Raw genomic sequence first — 18,989 nt, forward strand, 5'->3', positions numbered from 1 at the left:
AATCAAATGGCTTATTAGTTGGCGTTACTTTGTAAGGACTCGGGACCCTACACGGCTTCACCGCATTATGAGACCCATATGACATTTAAACATTTCATATAAAACTGTTTCCAGTTAGAGATTGTTTTTGTTCTCTACAACATTTTCTTAGTATTATTGTGTTGTATATTGATTAATGTTTGTGTTAAAAAAACTTTTGATTAATGTATCTGACTTTAATATTATATACATACTAGTAATTTCAAGAACTTTGTGTTTGGTAGATCCACTTGTTGTCATGAACTTTTGTACGTTTAGAGTCTACTACAGGGAGAGTCTATTGGGAATAAGCAAAATCTTCAACAATATGATGGTGTAAAGTAAAACTGAAGAGTAGGGAAAAAGGAACAAAAGAAAAGACTGTGATTTTTTTTTCTGAAAGAAGAAGAAAAGAAAAGACTATGTTGGAAGCACTTTTTGCATCTTTAATCATTCAACAAAGGTGGAGTAGTGTAGTTTCACATATCTAACACGTCAACTTCATGGAGCCAAGCTTCTAGATGATCTTCCTAATTTTGTCTTGAGCTCAGACTGGTTAGAGTATGGTAGAATGGTTGAAGTGTCAAGAGTGCTTTGTTCCTTTGTCTTAAGCTCATACCGGAAATGTCTTATACTGATCAAAGTGTCAATGATGCTCTGTTTCACCTTGGCCAACTCATTGTATGACGGAGTAAGGTTGAGAGCCTCCGAGCTTTATCAATGCTGCAAGCTTTGAACTCTATCTTTCTTGTACGCCACTTTTAGTATCACACATACAATACTGAACTACATAGCTGGTTCTAATGTGCATATTTACTAGTCCATCCTTTTCTTCTAGGGCGTGGAAAATAATCATTAACATTCAAAGATCAAGGTTCATTAATTATTTGCACAACTAAAGAGTAGTTACCAAAAGGTAAAGTCATAAACTAAAAGACTCAAGTTATAACACGTAGAAATTCCCTAAAAACAACATCACATGAGGAAACAAAGCAGATCACTCTTCAGAGATTGGTCCAAGATAGTCTCCTTCAAGGCTAGCCAACGCCTGAAACTCTTTCTCCACCTCCATCCACCTCGCACCGATCACCACAAATCTAACCCTAGTCTCAACCTGAATCCTCGACATCTTCTCATCCATGAAGATCGGGTTCTCTCCCGGGATGTACTTGTAATCGGGCATCTTCAGACAGTGGATGTAAACGTTCTCAACCGGACCACACTTCAAGAAGACACCCTGCTTCAGCACCCTGTGCACCACACCCTCGAGTATCTCTCCTTGGGAGATCTTGAAAGTTATCCCGGTGAAAACAACCGGGAACATCACTTCACCGGTGTGCTCCCTGATTTTCCCCTGCCCGATCTTGTTCAAAGATGTGACTCCCAGGTAGTAGCCGAGCTCCTTGGTTGCTTTCTTTGCAGTAAACGCGTCCAGCAACTGTGTCATAATAGACCTCTTGAGCATCAGACCTTTCTCACCCATGTTTGCAGCTGGAATCATCACGTTCCATGGTAGCTCCACTTTCAGAAACATGTTTCAACCCTTCAAAACCCAAATTAAAAAATACATTTTTTCTTAGCATTCAGATTCATTTAAAGGAGTACACAATATGTTTCTAGGTTCCTATCTGAAAGCAACGTCATAAATTTCAGTAATGTTAGACCAAACACAATGCACTTAAAAGATGTCTAAATCATTTACTTTCACAGTACTTTCTGCTCCTCAAGATAAGATCAGAGATAGGATTCCAAAAATATATGCATAAACCCGCAAAGTTTCCGACTTTCCATGTAAAAATGTGAGCTTTTTCACTTAAAAAAAGGTTTCCGTCTTTCGGACCTTTTAACAAACAGTGAGCAAGCATGTAAGTATCCAAGAGAGAGAGAGAGAGAGACAGTCATCAAGAGAGAACCCAAATGAAAGCTCTGAACTTTGCATTTTACGATTTTAAGTACCAAAAACACTGTCCACGTAATCTTAGCTAAATCACCGTCCAAAACTCTTATACTCAGATCAGCAGAGTAAAGAAGCCATACCTCTCTGGTTTAGATTCCGAATGTAGGTAAAGAGAGGGAGACTTCCTTTGGAGAATCAATCAACAATGCGAGAGCGAGAGAGGAGATGTAAAGTCATTGACGTCAATGTCCCACACACACTGTTAGAGAAATCAGGTGACCCGTTTCCATGTTTTACATATTGATTGATGGGCCCCCATTATTAATTACACCATCCTTGACCCCTTTCCCATATTTTACATGTTTTATTTTAAATATCTTTAATTTAAATTTTATAAATATAACCACGTTGACTATATCAAAAAAAAGTTACAAAAAAGTTTAGTTAAAACCAGCTTATCTACAACGGAAATTTTATAGCTGTTTGGAACTATAATCCAGCCAATCTTCCACCATATTTGCTTATTTTGCTCATAAAGTTTTTTCTTTTGCTGAAATGCTTAGGGAGCTATTAGATTCATTATTTAAATCTTAATACCACCATAATATTTTCTTTTTTATAGAAAGGAAAAAGATACACTGATTACTCCTTTTTCTTATTGAAAAATCCAGTACTTGCATCATTTCTTCTCCCATACAGCACAATCAAGACCTGAATAAGCTAAAGCATAATTTGCAGGAACGAGAGTTCCTAAATCCATTTTTGGCCCAATCTTCATGATAACCTTTTCATCAATCATAGCCACGTAGAGCTCCGCCTCGGCCGCTTTGATCATAACAGAGCTTGTACTACCAATACCATTTCTATTCCTGATCGCCACCAACTTCGAGATACTATCTTTTAGACCCCATTCTATGTAATGACTATAAAACTGCAACAATAAACATCACGTCATGCATACTGGACAACTACACTAAAAACTGCAGTACATACCCAAACAGATTTGGAATCTGAAATGAAACGCCTTGCAAAAACTAAAATGAAGCTAACAAATGTGTTTATTATCTTACCAAAACTTGATTTTGTGTAACCAAACAAAACCAAAAAACAAGTTGTTCCTTTATCTAAAACCGAACCAATTTACTAAACCCGTAACAGACGAAACAAAACCAAACCAAACCAATTTTGTATCAAACTGAAAGCGAAGTAATGTAATTTTCAATAGAACTAGTAAACCGAAAGCTAAACAAAAACAAAACCGGAAACTAACAAACCAAACCAAACCAAGCAAGAAGACGTTTCTACAAAAGTAGACAAGAAATAACCAGTTGTAGTGAAAATCTACTTACGATGCAAGGAGTGCCAGGGTGAGTAAGAATATAAACGTATCCAAGCAAGACTTTATCCGAAGGAAAAGCCCACGAGTTTGGTCTGATAGTGTCATGGTTATCCACGAACGTCACTGCGTTTCCGGGCATGATTCCGATAAGACCAGGTGGCTTTCCCTGGGAGTCTTTTAGTCTCCAAAGCTCACCTCCTACTGCAGACTGTAAGATCCCTTTGGTCGTGAAATCAAAAGCTGTCAGTACACCACCACCACCTTCCTCGATCCAGTGTTTAAGACCCGACCGATGCTCCTCTTGATCATACTCCAGTTTACCATCTCCTCCGTACTTCATATCGTCCCATTTCTCACCAACCGCAAAATCGGGTGAAGTATTCTGCAGTTAACAAGATTTGGTGATAATTAATGCAGTGGAAACACCGATAGTACTACTAACACAATACGATATTTCAAAACTATACAACTCTTAACTTTTATCTACCAACAAAAACTTAAGCAGCTAAATCTGATTGGTAGGTGTTTTGTTTTTGTTTTAATGAAATTTGTATACTCTTTTCCACGTTAAAGTAATCTCTATTTATTCACAGAAAACAAACTTCAAAATTTAATCTTAATCTTTATAAAATACTAGGCTAAGAGAAACTTAATCCATTAGTCTAAATCTTTGCTTTTTTTTTCTAACGTAAATACTAGGATAGTTATGATTGTTGGTTCGGTTTGATATCTCCTAATTCGGTTCGGTTTAGTTATTTTGTTGCCAAGCCAATACTCAAAACATAGTATTGTATCGAAAATCTCTAAACATCTAGAAGAATAACAGAACAGAGAAATGTGAAGGCTGACCTGAACGTATGATTTGGTGACGGAAGCTGCATAGCCTCTAACAAAATCGAATCTCCAACCACTGAACCCGATCTCAGATTTGAGCCAGTTCATCCATTCCGACAGCTCTTTCTGAACCCTGGGGTTAAGGTGGTCGATGTCCGGGGCCGGCTTATAATCTTCCCCGGTGTCAGGGTTTCCGGTACCGGCGTAGTTAGTATCGCCGCGACAGATGTGGGAAGGATCCCAATCTAAACGATCATCGGAAGTCCCGCCTTCGAAGAAACAGTAGCCACAGCGATCGTCTTTCCTCGCAGCCGTTCTGTGGTTGATCACGATATCAGCCACAGATTTGATCCCTTTCTGTTTCAGCGCTGCGATCAAAGACTTCAGTTCCGTCTCCGAACCGTACGTGGAGCTGTTTAGATCGTATAGCTTTCCAGGTAAGTACCCTGATGAGAGAATGATTTTAAAGGTTTGTCAGAAAGAAAAGATTTGGTGAAAGTTCAAGAAACGGTGTAGACCTTCAGGAGAAACGGATTGAGAAGGAGGTGGAAGCCAGATATGAGTGATTCCAGAGCTGCTGAGGTCGTCGATGGAGTTGTGGAGAGAGTTGTAGAATCCTCCTTCTTTCATCCATGATTCCCACTTGAAACCCTGTTCAAAAAAACACCAAACTCGAAATCTCAATCAGTGAGTGTGCATGTTATACTATGTGATGTATATGATGCTCGCCTGAAACAACAAGGTGGAAACCGTGAAGGTTGGGAGGAAGACGAGGAGGAAAGAGAAGAGTAGTTTTGCATTCAGACAAGTCATGTTGTTGTTCTGTTGTGAATTGTCTGGTTTTCATCCATTGGTGTTTTTATTGACACTTAGAAAAAGCCGTTACCGTAACCTTTTTCATTAAGGCAACTTATGCGTTCTCATTGATCATTGTATTCTAATTGGTTAACTTTTATTAAATCTATTTAACTTTATGAGAAAATCTAGTGAACTAGTCTCATCTTCCCTTTGACAAGAGAGAAATCTCTCTCTAGAAAGAAAAGAGAGAGAAAGTTCTGCGCATGTGTTTTCCAAACATTATGTATTTGACACTGTTATTGGATAAATACTTGTTTGATGTGATATAAAATCTACTATATGAAAGAAAAGAATGGTAACTTTTTGTAGCTAAGTGCTCCTTAGTCCTGAAAAAATGGAGAAAAAAATGACACATGCATTTATTTATTTTAGATCTCTTAAAATATAAACTATATTTTTGCTTTCTAGCATATTCTTTTCTTTATATTGTAAGTTTTCCACTTTAACATTTCTACTTTGGTTTAGTCAAAAAAATCTACTTTGATTTTTAGTAAAACTATTTTAAATGTATTTTGCTATTTTCAGAGAAATAAAGAAATTCAAAGTAAAATTTACTCCAAGATATGACATTCTTTTGAGGTATTATTTTTTATTTAAAACTATATAGAAGTGAGTAAGATTATTTTTTTTAAGAAAATACTGTAAAATGGGTTGTAAATGCCCAAAATTCTATGTCTCTGGTGCGATCAGGCTGGCGAGCCTTGTTCATTTGAAAAAAAAAAGAATTCTCATACTCGCAAGTTAAAAATTTAGAAAAAATAGAAAATAACTCTTCGAGTGGTTTTCGAATTTTCTGAATCTAACTTCGTCCATGTCGATGATTTTGCATTTCATCTTTATGTTTGGTATCACCTAGGAGTCTTCGTAGTAGGAAAACAAAATACGAAAATCAAATTAATTTGAGAATGGCAAGCTTTCTCACATGAATCATTTTGAATTTTTGGCAACTTTAAGCAATAACTCTTTAGAGTTTCATTTTGGTTTTGACCTTACTATAACTATTATTTTTTTGTATTGTTATGTTAAGCATTCTTAAAACAAATAAATGCCACATGTCATTCTCTCCACAACTAACATGGCACTTATCTGAAGAGAGTTCATCATTTTTTACATTGTAGATTATGGCATTTATGAACAACCACATCTTAAGAATTAGTCAATGTCAATGCTTGACTAATTAGTAATGGACTGAAGCAATCGTTTTCTATTTACATTAGTTGAAGAAAACAGATAAATTTTTACTTCTTGTTTTTTTGTACGATTTAGGAACCTGAAATCTGCAGTGCTTTGTCTTTCAAAACAAAAGTCAAGAACCACAATTGTGTTGGTTCACACACTACAAGGCTTGTAAGTCTTATCAAAATATATTTACCGACGAAGATGATAGCATTCCTAAATAATTTAGGGACAGACAATTTATATGACACATTAACATTCGAAATTTAAAAGTATATCATAAAATTATAAAATAGGTCCAAGTTTTTTATAGAGAGGGACACATTACATTCATCATCCCCATTTTACACAACATAGTTGTAACATAATCCCAGAAGAATAACAAGTCCAAAAAGTGCCAGTTCTTGCACATTTCAAAAATTTCAACACCGTTTTTTCATACAAGTTTTTCCCAAACCTTCGAATAAGATAGTTCGATCATAATGTTGATCTTTAAGAAACTACCACGTCATTAATTTACAACAAAGTAAAACAAAACAGAGAAATGGGTTTAGTCTGTCTTAAACGGGAACCTTTTCCGGAAGTCTGGTATTTCCGGTAAGACTCAAACTGTCGTAGTAATCAACAAGCACTTTCCAGCCTCCAGGGCACATAAACCCATCTGGTGGGCTTTCTTTGTTCTTTGCTAGTCCTCTCATCTATAAAACCAAACCAAATTCAAGCTTTAATCAGAAACAGAACACTCTGTACTTTATTATATCATGTCTCAATTAGTCTAAAAAGTTTGTAGTTACCCTAGTGCCAGAGATGAACAAGAAGTCTTGAGCCCTCGATGGATCAAAGAAGGCCATCTTTCCTTGCGTCTTATCATACGCAGCAACCTGAAACCAGAAAACATCAGGACTCAAAAAACCCTAAATCTTTGAAGGAGATACAGAGGTTTGAGTATGCAGATTTGTTTTACCCTGAAAGGAAGAATGTTGAGCCGTTCGAGTCCAGGAGCCATGCTCAGTACTTTCTTCCCGTGATCAGCATCATACAGATCACGTTTCTCCACAGGGTGACCCATTCCGGCTGGATCTCTCCCCACAATGTAGAAGTTAGCACCAGCATTGATCCTAGCCTTTGCGTGCCACTGCACTTCAGTAGGACCAGCGTAAAGCATCGGAGACGGAAATATGGAAACCACAGTCGTCTCCGGATCAAGAACACCGTCCTCAAGCACCTTCTCATGCTGTTTCATTCGCCAGCTCAGAGGGACATCATCCGCCTTCGTGAACCCTCCGAGCGGATGAAGCAAAAGGATCGGGTTTTTGTAACCCATCTCGAGCAGTCTCCGGCGTGTGTCGGTCATGAGGAGGGCGTGTCCGTTGTGAACAGGGTTCCTGAGCTGGAACGCGAAGACGGCGTCGGCGCCACGCTTCTCAAGCTCTTTACGGAGCTCGAACGGCGAAAGCCTGAAACGGTCAAGCCCGTCGTTGTACTTGACGGGTTCGAGGACTTCTAGGTCACCACCGATGAGCCAGTTTCCAGCATTGGTTATCGCCTCTTCTGCGTAAGGCAAGCCCGGTGCGGTCGTGCCCCAGGTTCTAGCTATTCTTTCCTCTTTCGGATGTTTGTATATCTCAATGCTGAGGAAACCAAACCAAACAAGCACATATTTGTTAAAAAACTTAACCGAACTAAACCATCTTAAATTACATGTACAACATAACCATACTAAACCGGCTAATAATAAACTAAGTAATACTAAGATTGATTCCCAAAATGTCTCAAGCAACAAAGGAACTATAGACAAAAACTAACTACAAACATATACTTATCAAAAAAAAAAACTACAAAATCTAAGATTTGATTAATCATATACCAACATTTGGAACCTATTCACTTGATTTTTTCTTTTTCTAATTGAGGGAAGCCAACTGACCCCATATTAGTATGAAAATTTTGGGCCATAGCCCATAATCCTCCAGGCCCAGGCCCGAAACCACAGCAGAGATCAAAGATTAACAGAGAGGATGATGAACTTACTCGCTGAGAATAGCGATGGGATTATCATCGGCATCAACAAGCGCGACGCTTTTCGACCCTCCGACCAGAGCTTTCTGCTCGTCGTCGATAGCGAGGACGATAGGCACGGACATATTGACGACGGATCCGTCGTCGAGACGAAGCGAATTGAAATGAAGAGTTTGAAGGAACTCGGATTCCCTCATAAACCCGCGGAGCGGACTCGCCCAGCCTTCGCTCAGCACGTGCGTCCACTGCAGATCGACCTCCGTCAGTTTCACCCTCGGCAAATCCGCCGCCTCGTGCTTCTTCTCCCTTCGCCGCGGCTCCGGGACCACGAGCTCCACCAGCTTCCCGCCGTCTGGCTGGATCAGCGCGGATCGTACGCGGAGAGTGGTGGTGGCTCTTCTTCTTGGGAGGGTGCGAGATCTCGGGAATGAAACGGTGGCTGCGATTAGGGAATCGGGTTTGGCGAGGGGGTGAGAGAGGAAAGGAGGAGTTGTTGTTGTTTTAGGGAAGGCGGTGGTAGACATGGAAGCCATTTGAAGGAGAATCAAAATGTGAATTTGCTTTTTTGCTTCAAGCTTTTCTCTAATGGACGGAGAGAGAAGATTGTTGATTCTGTTTTGAAGTGGAAGTAGAAGTGCGAGTATTGAGTCTTTTTAAAGACCAATCTGAATAGTTTAAGGACTCTTTTGCAAAGTTTGTCCCAAAAGGTACTCTTTTGCGAATGTACCTGGACACTTGTTTTTTTGTCTTAAATATTCAATAATTAACTTCAGGTTTTTATCAACTACTTCCAAAAAAATATGATAGCCATGAGTATTTATCTGTCAGTTATTGTTTGGTTAGAGTTTTCTAATAAAATTTGATATTATAAATATGTAGTTTTTTAATAAAAAATTAAAATATTTGTAAGACTGAATATGTTTTTATTAATTCGGATAACAAAAAAAAATTAACGACCTATTAATTCAGTTTTTGAATAATTAAAATATATATTATTTAAGTAATATTTCATTTAGTTTAAATATAGGGAAAATATTTTGGATAATTTAAATAAGAATTTCAGATAACTTTAAATAGTTCAGATGTTTTAATTTAAAACTAATTAAATTTTCAAATTGATGAATATAATTTAAAAAATTATTAATTTAAACTAATAAAATAAATATATTTTTAATGTACATTATGTTTTAATATCTTAAATATTATTAGAAAATTATTATTATTTTTTGAACTTGAAATTTTCTGATCTCTTGTTTAAATTCAGTACTAGGTAATTTTGGTCCGCTATGGTATTTTGATTCCAACTAATTTGTCCGGTATTCATATAAGCCATACAAATTTTTATTTGGCAAGATCACACAATTTTTTTAAAAAAATAATAAAGAGTTTTTTAAACATTAAAAAAAGAGTTAGGACCCCAATGGTATGTATTAATCGAATTTTATCCAAGAATCTGTCGAGGTGCGAACAACACTATCTGACGACCAACCAGGCAAACTTGAATATTAGAATCACGTGAAGGTCCATGTGAATCTGTGATATCATCACCAATATTCTTATTTCTCTAGTTAATGTTTCATTTATATAATATGGTATTTCTGCATTTGAAAATGTTGCCGGTTCAAGAAAAGGTGCCTCTATTTGTGTAGTAGAATACTGTATTTGTTAATCACATTTTTGTCGACTCATTATGGAGAGCTCATCACTTTTGACTTGACCTTGTTGACCTGAGCTACCAGGAAACTACAGGTGCAAACAACATCTGAATTCTTTGTTTTTCTGTCAACTTTTTTCTTTCTTTTTTGACGGCGAAATCATGTGCCCATCCTTTACAACAAATAATTTAACCAAATAATATATTTAATAGACGACAATATGCATTATCTTGTAAAAAGCATGGAGAATGTCGCAGTTGAGTCAGTTTATTGGTGGTTTAAGGAGTTCACGTTCAACATGTGCAAATAAGAATTCAGAGGGTCGACCTACCCTCATATACACTCATGGGCCGTAAAGAAAATTGAAAAAAAGAGAGAATGTTATGGGCTAATACTGAATTATCGCGAATGTTATGGGCTAACGTATGTGGCCTTTAAGCTATAACATTTTGTTTTTAGTCATTTTCAGAGAATTTAGTTTAATATGATAGTTTAAAAATCTATAGTATGTTATGGTGAAGCTTTATGTTTGGATTTAGTTTTCAATTTGACAGATTTGAAGGTGGTGGTGTTTCGTTGGTGGTTTGCAGCTGCATCTGTGATAATTTAGTGTTCTTTAATTGTAGATCTAGTTACCGATATTTTTCATTGAAATCATGGTAATAGTACGCAGAGAGTTAGAAACTGTTCTTGTGAATGGTATCGGTGGAACTGAATCTTATGACCAATTACACATCGTTCGTAAATTGAAAAGAACAAACTTTGAACTAAGAAAAGAGATCAAAGTAAAAAAAGAAATTTTGACACCGAGGGGGAGGGTTTTTAACAAGTTTAGGCTTCCATTATTTCTTAACGGATGGGTAGAGAACCAGTTGGGTATCCGTAAGTTATAACCTCCGTTGTTTCAGCTGGAGTGAGACCCGCGTGGAATGAACAATATTTTGGTCTCATGTCGCATAATGCACAAGAACAAGGCCTTCATATCCTTAAACTCTAAACACTCTAGAAATATATGGTCGTATTTTTTTCCGTATTTGATGTTGAAGCAAGCATTAGAAACTATAGCATGTAAATAATCGAAGTTTAAACAAAACTCATGTTCAACAAAATGATGGATATCAGGATTAAGAGCGCTAAGAAGTGTCTTATCAGGATCTTCAATTTTATTTCAATGTGTATACAATATGTGCAGTGATTAAGATTTTTGGCAAAATATTAAACTCTTTGATGGTTGATACTTCAAATATTGTTCAATGTATAAAGATTTGTGTTCTTAATTATTACGGTTCTAAGACAGTGCACGTAGGAGATTTGGGCGCGCAGTTGTAGATGGGAAACAGAAAAGACCAAAAGGAGTCATCATGGGTCTGAGTCATCATGGGTCTGCCATAATGAAATTAACTAAGTTCCAACTCGATACAAAAAATGAATGCGACCTCTCTCGTTCAAAACTACCAGAAACAAAAACATTTTCGACCGTGAAATTTTGTGAGGCTTTTGTTTTCAATACTGTAGGATAGATGTTTGTGTGTGTGATGAAGCATGCCACGTCGTCAATTCGATTTCACTTTTCAACTAGACGTGGCTTCTTCCATATCCCCCACTTCATTTTCCTCTTCTTTTTCAAATTCTATTTCCTACGTGGTTTTGTTTGTTTAACGTTCAAATTGAAATGCATGTATATTATTTTCACATCTTCTACGATTTCATGTATAGAATAACTAAATAAAGATGGAAATAAAATTCTCTCAAGTAGGAACATCGATATTTAGCTCAGAATTCAATGGTTTCAAATTTTCTTCTTTCTCAAATGATTTCATTCCTGTTTCAGAAATGATTTCATTCCTGTTTCAAAAATGATTTCATTCCTATTTTCTCCCAACTGTCGTGGCATGATGATATATTATAGTACAATAAAAAGAAAATAAACATTCCATATAAATAAATAAATAAATAAATAAATAAATATTTAGAAAATGCTGGACCTATCATTCACCTTCACCCTACTCTATAAATTAGATGATCCTGAGTCCATCTCATTCACTACTCCTCTTCCTACTCCGTCTTTCGCTTGTACAAACCTAATCAGAAATGGCAACGGCGTCTTTTAGCATGCTGTCAGTGTTCGCCGCTCCTTCCGCTGGATTGGGCTCTCGCAACATCAGAAACACAAGCCAAGTCTTCTCCAATAGGAATCCTTTGGTTGGAGTCAGGTGCATGGCTCAGGTATATACATAATTACAGTGCCTCCTACTATGCATATCAAGTCTTCCCTACGTTACTTGTTTGACTTTTTTTTTTTAATTCTGACCATTCTTTGCCTTAACCCTTTCTTAAGGACGATCCTATCAAGGAAGAATCTCCTCTGCCTTCGACCTCGGCCACTCAACCGCAGACGCCGTTGTATTCTCCTCCACCAATTAGCAAGCCTAAGGTATGATCTTCATATAATGATCAGTCACTAACATCTTAACTATAACTTATGGCGGTCGAAGAATTTATCTTAGATTTTGGAGACCATATATATAGTTTCGAATTTTCTTTATTGTGTTTTAGTAATGGTTAAGTGAATATTAAATAGCAAGAATACCCTACGGTAGACTTCAGAGATTAATCTTGGTTATTAAAAAAATAAAGGAACTAAAGTCGTTAATATGATAATATCATTATGCAAGTGTGGGTTGAATGATTTGTCAACTGTTTTATAGGTGAGTACGAAGTTCGGAGATCTATTAGCGTTTAGCGGTCCAGCGCCCGAAAGAATAAACGGGAGACTAGCTATGGTAGGCTTCGTAGCGGCCATTGCGGTGGAGCTTTCGAAGGGAGAGAACGTGTTTGCTCAAATCTCCGACGGTGGAGTCGGATGGTTTCTAGGAACGACGGCGTTACTAACGTTGGCATCGATGGTTCCATTGTTCAAGGGAATAAGGGCAGAGTCAAAGTCCAAAGGGTTTATGACGTCAGATGCCGAGCTATGGAATGGTCGATTCGCCATGCTCGGCCTCGTGGCCTTGGCTTTCACTGAGTACGTCAAGGGCGGGACTCTTATCTAAGTCTTTTCTCCTTTTGCATTTTTTGTGTTGCCCTTTGGCTATGTTTCATGGGAGAATTTTGAGGATAATAAGTAAATCATATATAGTTTCGTTTTTAATATGATTTGAAATAAACCCAATGTTTTCAAAACTGGGCCAGCAACCGAACCGGAGAAGTTCTTGGGTCATAGTTTAACCGAGTTCATCCAGCTTCAACCGGTTTTTATGAACTTGATGTCGTGATAGGATATTTTTTCAGCTCCTATCCAATTCAGACACTCAAATTGATGATGCCAGATACTTTTATCCAACAAAGTGTCAATGTTTGGGTTCACTTCCATAAGCCAATTCTAAAACCCATAGGAGAACTCATCCAACACTTAATTATTCTTTAGATGCATATTCTCCCTTGTTCTGAGTATTGATGCATTTAGCTCATCGTAAAAGACCCCAAGGATATACACTATACATCCTTATTTTATCAAAATTCATCACTAAATAGATGTATGCGTGAGAGATCATCTTTCTCATCCTTAGCGGTGACCAATATATGTATAACAACTATATACACTACGCTCATTCTGTCCAAAAATGATCATTTGTTACAAAATTTAAAGTGCTTTTCCTTTGTTGTCTTTATGTTGATCTTTCCACTTCGCTTAATTAAGCATCCTACTCCATAACCCCTTATCATCCTTTCAATTTTCAAAGTCTACCTTGGGTTCATCTTTGCATTTGAGTCCAGTTACAGTATGAAATTATTGTATTGAAAATCGAATAGGCCTCTCTGCAAACAAAAACCATAACTCGTGTAACTTGAAAATATTTAGTTATTTGCATATGAAGTTATGAATAACCTTCCCTGAGTATTCATATACATCCAAAATGAACAACAGAATTGTATTGAACCACAACAACATGACACACAAATGCCAAGACCATCGAACCTATTAGGCAAACATTTAGATAAGTTTTTTTTTTGTTTCTTTTTAGCAAAATTCTCTTTTTTATATTGTTAGCGTTCGCAAACAAGAAAATACATTTGACATATATAATAAGGCTCATTAAATTATCCACGCAGCAATAAACAACTCTTATTATGTTTCCTTAGTTGCTCACAAAGAAACGTACGCATGAAAATATATGATCGAACTGACTCGATACAATTTTTCGTAAAACGGATACGGCAAAGATGGTCAATAAAGACGAGCAGAGTGTGATTAAGTTTACAAGACATGCATACCAAAGCAATCATTCTCCACATGCATACTCTCTTCATTGCAGGCCAAGTTTATTATAGATCATGTTTCTTTAGAAGGGAGAGAGAGAGAGCTCTCTAAGCAGAGGCGTTAACGGCTTTGTTCACGAAATTATCAACATATTCTTTCCTGCAAGACAAAACCAATAAAGTTTTCTTGTTATTGTAATGTTCGCATAAGAGGAAACAAGCACAGAGTTAGTGCTTTTGATGAGTTGTGAAACAGTGGCAACTGTACCTTGCAGGAAGATGGTCGTGTGGACGATTGTATGGTGTCCACACCGGTTCACCCACGAAAAGACGCATTGCCTGTTTGAAACCAGAGCTTTTTTCAATTTTCTTAAGTAACCAAAAAAACATATATGATAAATGACAAAGCAGATATGTAGTAGTAGTAGTTATGTAACCTTGATATAGTTGTCAGAATCCACGGTGAAGCGATGATAAATTCCAGCAGGCAAGACTATCATTCCTCCCTTCTTCACCCAAACTCTGATCCAAGCTTCGTTGCGGTCCCTCACATCAAAGTAGCCTATTTCCCAAAACATTGAGTGAGGAGTAATATAGATTATTTTTTTTTCAAGTAAAGTAGCCAATAAAAAGCACGTACCACTTCCTGCAACGCAGTAACGGATCTCTTCATCAGTGTGAAGATGTTCCTCGAAAAAACTCTTTACTTTCTCTTCATAATTTTGAAGCTTCTCAGGGCATACCTCACAGAAGTCCTGAATTCAAAACTCAAAGCTGTAAGACTTACTTGTCTTCTTGTTCTATTTACAAACTCAATCCTAGAAAAATATACCCTTTAAACAATCAGACATCCTTAATTATAAACCCAACCTTTCAACAGGCTTAGGCTAGATATGGTAGACCTATAGATATAAGGGTAAACATCTGTAGAGGTAAACCCACTGTGTGTCTTTATAAAAATCAAACATTTTTAGCACTCAATTCTAAGATATAATAAAGGGTCATGAGAATCACAAACCATGTAGGAGTAGCCACGAGACTCGCGGATCTTTTTCAACTCCTCATCGGTTTCGTAGTGATCAGCATCAAGTCTCCAGCTAAGGACTCCAAGCTCTGCACAGAAACATTACATGAGAGAAGAGAAGAGACAACAACAATATGTAAGAAGCAGAGAGAGAGAGACAAAAACATTAATAAAGACAAGAAAGAAAAACCTGCAAGTTTGTCGAGAGAGATGAACTCTTTAGGATCCTTGTGGTGAGGAAGTCGCTGATCCTCTTGGCTATCATCCATGTACCAAGCCTGTATCACTTCTTCTCTTCCATCCTTAATAACACACACAAGAAGAAGAAGACATCATTTAGATGCTAAACCCCACCAAACAGATATAGAGAAATCGTTCGATTGATTATCCAGGATGGTAGAATCGCATCAACGAAATCATTAATCGATAAACCGGAACCTAACCGGAAAACAATCGGCGAGAAACAAATCAAAAAACGGAGGAGAAGAGGATGATGATACCTTCACGGCTTCACCCATCGTCGTCTTCGTTATGCGTTTGTTCCCTTCCTCGTCTCGTCAAAACCACGCGAATAGAATGAATTTCTTCTTTTTTCGAAAATAGTAAAAGAAAGATAAAGAGACAGACTTGGGTTTGGTTTCTTTTGTAAAGGACCAAATTACCCCTAGTCATGTGTCAACCCTACAGATGCGTTTCCGACCATACGCATCTGCTGTTTGGAGATAAAATTAATCACACAACAGCAGATTTGATTGAATTCTCTCTCATTCATGATTCAGTTTATTAGATAATTATTTTAAAATTATATATATTGGAGAAAAATGATAAAAACACATTAAAAGTTAAGATAATTCTTATATATGTTAAATATATACATATCCATAAAATAATTTATAATCATAAAAAAAAATTAAGAAACAGAAAGATGTATAGACACTAATTAAATAAAAAAATAAATTTATAATTTTTATAGTGAATACAGTAACAAATATTTGTAACATGAGTATGTATATATGCACAGACAATACACGTACTTCGTGCTTTAAAATAAACAAATAAAATGATCATATACCATATGGAATGGTTCATACCACAATTTTGCGTTATTTACATGATTCATAACAATCAGAGCCCCGGGGTCCTCACTTCTCTAGTGTAGAAAGAATTACTTCTTCTTTTTATATATTTTATGTAGATTTGAAAAAGAAGTAATTTACAGAAAAAAAATTGTTTTTCTACATATTAAATTGTTTGGCATGAACAGAAAATATTCTTTCAGAAAAAAGAATCATGACACATACTTGCATATCGTTGAATTAAACAGTATCAATAATCAGTAAGATTTATGGTCATGAAGAAAGGAGAGGTAGTCGTGTCCATGCTTCAAACCTCAGACATTAATACATAAATTTCACAAAACTAAGTCAACTGATCTTCGGACTAATATGAAATTCTTATAAGAGAGACCAGTTCAGATAAGCCCAAGTCACTCGAGGCCCAACAAAAGAGAAGGGAAAGCAGGTCATGACATCATGTACGAAACCGTGTGGTCCTGCATTGAGCAACTCCTTCTCAGCCCTTGGATCTCTTCAACATGAAGGATGATGACATCTGTATTCTAGGGCTTTCACATCTATCTATATAAGCAATGTAACTCATCTTTGTAAGACTTAAGAATCAAGAAATAGAAAAGAACGTTTTCTGAATCTTCTCTCTTTAAGCTTTTAATTCTGGCCCCAAAATATTTTAACAAACCTACCAACCCCAATCTCATGTTTCATGAGCTTGTTAGTCAAAGACCGGATCTGGTGGCAATGGAAACTCAAAAGTTTTGGTATCAATAAAAAAAAGAGGTCTCATTTTCAGAAGTGTCAACATTTACATAATACAGACCGGAAGAAAAATCCCCCGCCATTCTCTCACTCTCTCTCTCTTTGTCTCTATGTTGAAACAAAGAACATTTTCCGGCACTAACCTAACTCAAAACTACAGACCCGAAACAAAACAACAAAAAGAAACAGATAATCGATATCACAAGACTTCTCCTCCAGCTCATTCTTTTAAGCCATGTTTCTTCCATACAATGAACATTCCTTGTCTGCTTTTGTATCCCTTTTTCCAAAGAACATCAACTGTTCTTCTTCTTCGTGTGATGAGCTTAACCCGTCTTTATGCATCGTGTTAGATATCTAGAAAACACAATCGTGTTAGATATCATTATGCAAGTATGGGTTGAGTGATTTGTCTATTGTTTTATAGGTGAGTACGAAGTTTGGAGATCTATTAGCGTTTAGCGGTCCAGCGCCCGAAAGAATAAACGGGAGACTAGCTATGGTAGGGTTCGTAGCGGCCATTGCGGTGGAGCTTTCGAAGGGAGAGAACGTGTTTGCTCAAATCTCCGACGGTGGAGTCGGATGGTTTCTAGGAACAACGGCGTTACTAACGTTGGCATCGATGGTTCCATTGTTCAAGGGAGTAAGGGCAGAGTCAAAGTCCAAAGGGTTTATGACGTCAAATGCCGAGCTATGGAATGGTCGATTCGCCATGCTCGGCCTCGTGGCCTTGGCTTTCACTGAGTATGTCAAGGGCGGGACTCTTATCTAAGTCTTGTTCTTTTTTTTTTGCATTTTTGTGTTGCCCTTTGGCTATGTTTCATGGGAGAATTTTGAGGATAATAAAGTAAATCATATATAGTTTCGTTTTTAATATGATTTGAAATAAACCCAATGTTTTCAAAACTGGGCCAGCAACGGAACTGGAGAAGTTCTTGGGTCATAGTTTAACCGAGTTCATCCAGCTTCAACCGGGTTTTATGAACTTGATGTCATGATAGGATATTTTTTTCAGCTCCTATCCAATTCAAACATCTCAATTTGATGATGCCAGATACTTTTATCCAACAAAGTGTCAATGTTTGGGTTCACTTCCATAAGCCAATTCTAAAACGCATAGGAGAACTCATCCAACACTTAATTGTTCTTTAGATGCACATTCTCCCTTGTTTTGAGTATTGATGCATTTAGCTCATCATAAACATAAGGACCTCATGGTATATATATCTTTATTATATCAAAATTCATCACCAAATAAAATGAATGTATGCATGAGAGATCATCTTTTCATCCTTAGCGGTGACCAATCTATGTATAACAACCATATACACTAGGCGGATCCAAAAATGACCACTTGTTACAAATTTTAAGATGCTCCTCCTTAGTTGTTTTTATCTTGATATTTCCATTTCGCTTAAGCATCCTATTCCATAACCCTTTATCATCCTTTCAATTTTCAAATTCAATATTAGGTTCATCTTTGCAATCGAGTCCAATCACAGTCACGATATGAAATTATGGCATTGAAAACCGAACATGCCTCCTTGCAAACAGAAACCATAGCTCGTGTACCTTGAAAATATTTAGTTGTTTGCATATGAAGCTGTTAATAACCTTCTCTGAGCATCCAAGATTGCGTTCATTGATCGCCACAATAAGACTAGAGACAGTTTAACACCTCGTTCTACTCTTTAAAATCCATCATCAATATCTTTAGAATCGTCAATGTACATATATTGCTAATATTTGACAACTAGTAAGTCATAAACCATGAAAATAAAAATTTCATTAAAGGAATTCATATACATCCAAAATGAACAACATATTGTATTGGATCACAAAACAACATGACACACAAATGCCAAGACCACAGAACCTAATAGGCAATCAAACTCAATCTCACATTTGCTAACAACATCAAACATATTAGGCATTCAAGATCAATAAAACCGATTTTAAACAACATATAACTTAACTTTAATTCGAACTCTGTCAAATACAACCGCATACTTTAATCCAAGTCCAGTCATTAACTAAATCGGTCTCTTTTACATGGGAAAGTATACACAAAACATTC

General features: G+C 36.7%; 5 protein-coding genes across 6 annotated transcripts; 1 reads left to right on the forward strand and 4 right to left on the reverse strand.

Annotated features, from left to right (window-relative positions):
* Window positions 1-873: 873 nt before the first annotated feature.
* On the reverse strand, window positions 874-1,552 carry LOC108839791 (DNA-directed RNA polymerase V subunit 7). Its single transcript, XM_057002967.1, has one exon. The coding sequence runs from the start codon at window positions 1,550-1,552 to the stop codon at window positions 1,016-1,018; it is 537 nt and encodes a 178-aa protein (XP_056858947.1). The 3' UTR covers window positions 874-1,015.
* On the reverse strand, window positions 874-4,956 carry LOC108829768 (alpha-amylase 1). Its single transcript, XM_018603369.2, has 6 exons — window positions 4,818-4,956; window positions 4,607-4,739; window positions 4,104-4,534; window positions 3,265-3,636; window positions 2,056-2,846; window positions 874-1,561 (listed from the first exon to the last, which is right to left on the reverse strand). Exons 1-5 carry the CDS (start codon window positions 4,899-4,901, stop codon window positions 2,595-2,597), a joined length of 1,272 nt encoding a protein of 423 aa, XP_018458871.2. The 5' UTR covers window positions 4,902-4,956; the 3' UTR covers window positions 874-1,561; window positions 2,056-2,594.
* Window positions 4,957-6,508: 1,552 nt separating this feature from the next.
* LOC108843026 (ATP-sulfurylase 3, chloroplastic) lies at window positions 6,509-8,778 on the reverse strand. The gene is made up of 4 exons (XM_018616103.2): window positions 8,154-8,778; window positions 7,087-7,753; window positions 6,917-7,003; window positions 6,509-6,820 (listed from the first exon to the last, which is right to left on the reverse strand). Exons 1-4 carry the CDS (start codon window positions 8,672-8,674, stop codon window positions 6,683-6,685), a joined length of 1,413 nt encoding a protein of 470 aa, XP_018471605.2. The 5' UTR covers window positions 8,675-8,778; the 3' UTR covers window positions 6,509-6,682.
* Window positions 8,779-11,825: 3,047 nt separating this feature from the next.
* On the forward strand, window positions 11,826-17,742 carry LOC108842749 (early light-induced protein 2, chloroplastic). Of its 2 annotated transcripts, none has more exons than XM_057002968.1 (3): window positions 11,826-12,022; window positions 12,135-12,230; window positions 17,340-17,742. In XM_057002968.1, the coding sequence occupies exons 1-3, from the start codon at window positions 11,888-11,890 to the stop codon at window positions 17,682-17,684; spliced, it is 576 nt and encodes a 191-aa protein (XP_056858948.1). In that variant the 5' UTR covers window positions 11,826-11,887; the 3' UTR covers window positions 17,685-17,742. The 2 variants fall into 2 exon arrangements, with proteins under 2 accessions (XP_056858948.1, XP_018471260.1); XM_018615758.2 differs by lacking the exon at window positions 17,340-17,742 and adding an exon at window positions 12,505-12,947 and having other exon boundaries at window positions 11,829-12,022.
* On the reverse strand, window positions 13,898-15,838 carry LOC108842750 (acireductone dioxygenase 2). The gene is made up of 7 exons (XM_018615759.2): window positions 15,581-15,838; window positions 15,271-15,382; window positions 15,075-15,169; window positions 14,697-14,811; window positions 14,494-14,618; window positions 14,325-14,395; window positions 13,898-14,216 (listed from the first exon to the last, which is right to left on the reverse strand). Exons 1-7 carry the CDS (start codon window positions 15,596-15,598, stop codon window positions 14,165-14,167), a joined length of 588 nt encoding a protein of 195 aa, XP_018471261.1. The 5' UTR covers window positions 15,599-15,838; the 3' UTR covers window positions 13,898-14,164.
* Window positions 17,743-18,989: the final 1,247 nt, after the last annotated feature.

Source organism: Raphanus sativus, chromosome 2 (assembly GCF_000801105.2).
Source record: "Raphanus sativus cultivar WK10039 chromosome 2, ASM80110v3, whole genome shotgun sequence".
NCBI classification, from domain to species: Eukaryota; Viridiplantae; Streptophyta; class Magnoliopsida; order Brassicales; family Brassicaceae; genus Raphanus; species Raphanus sativus.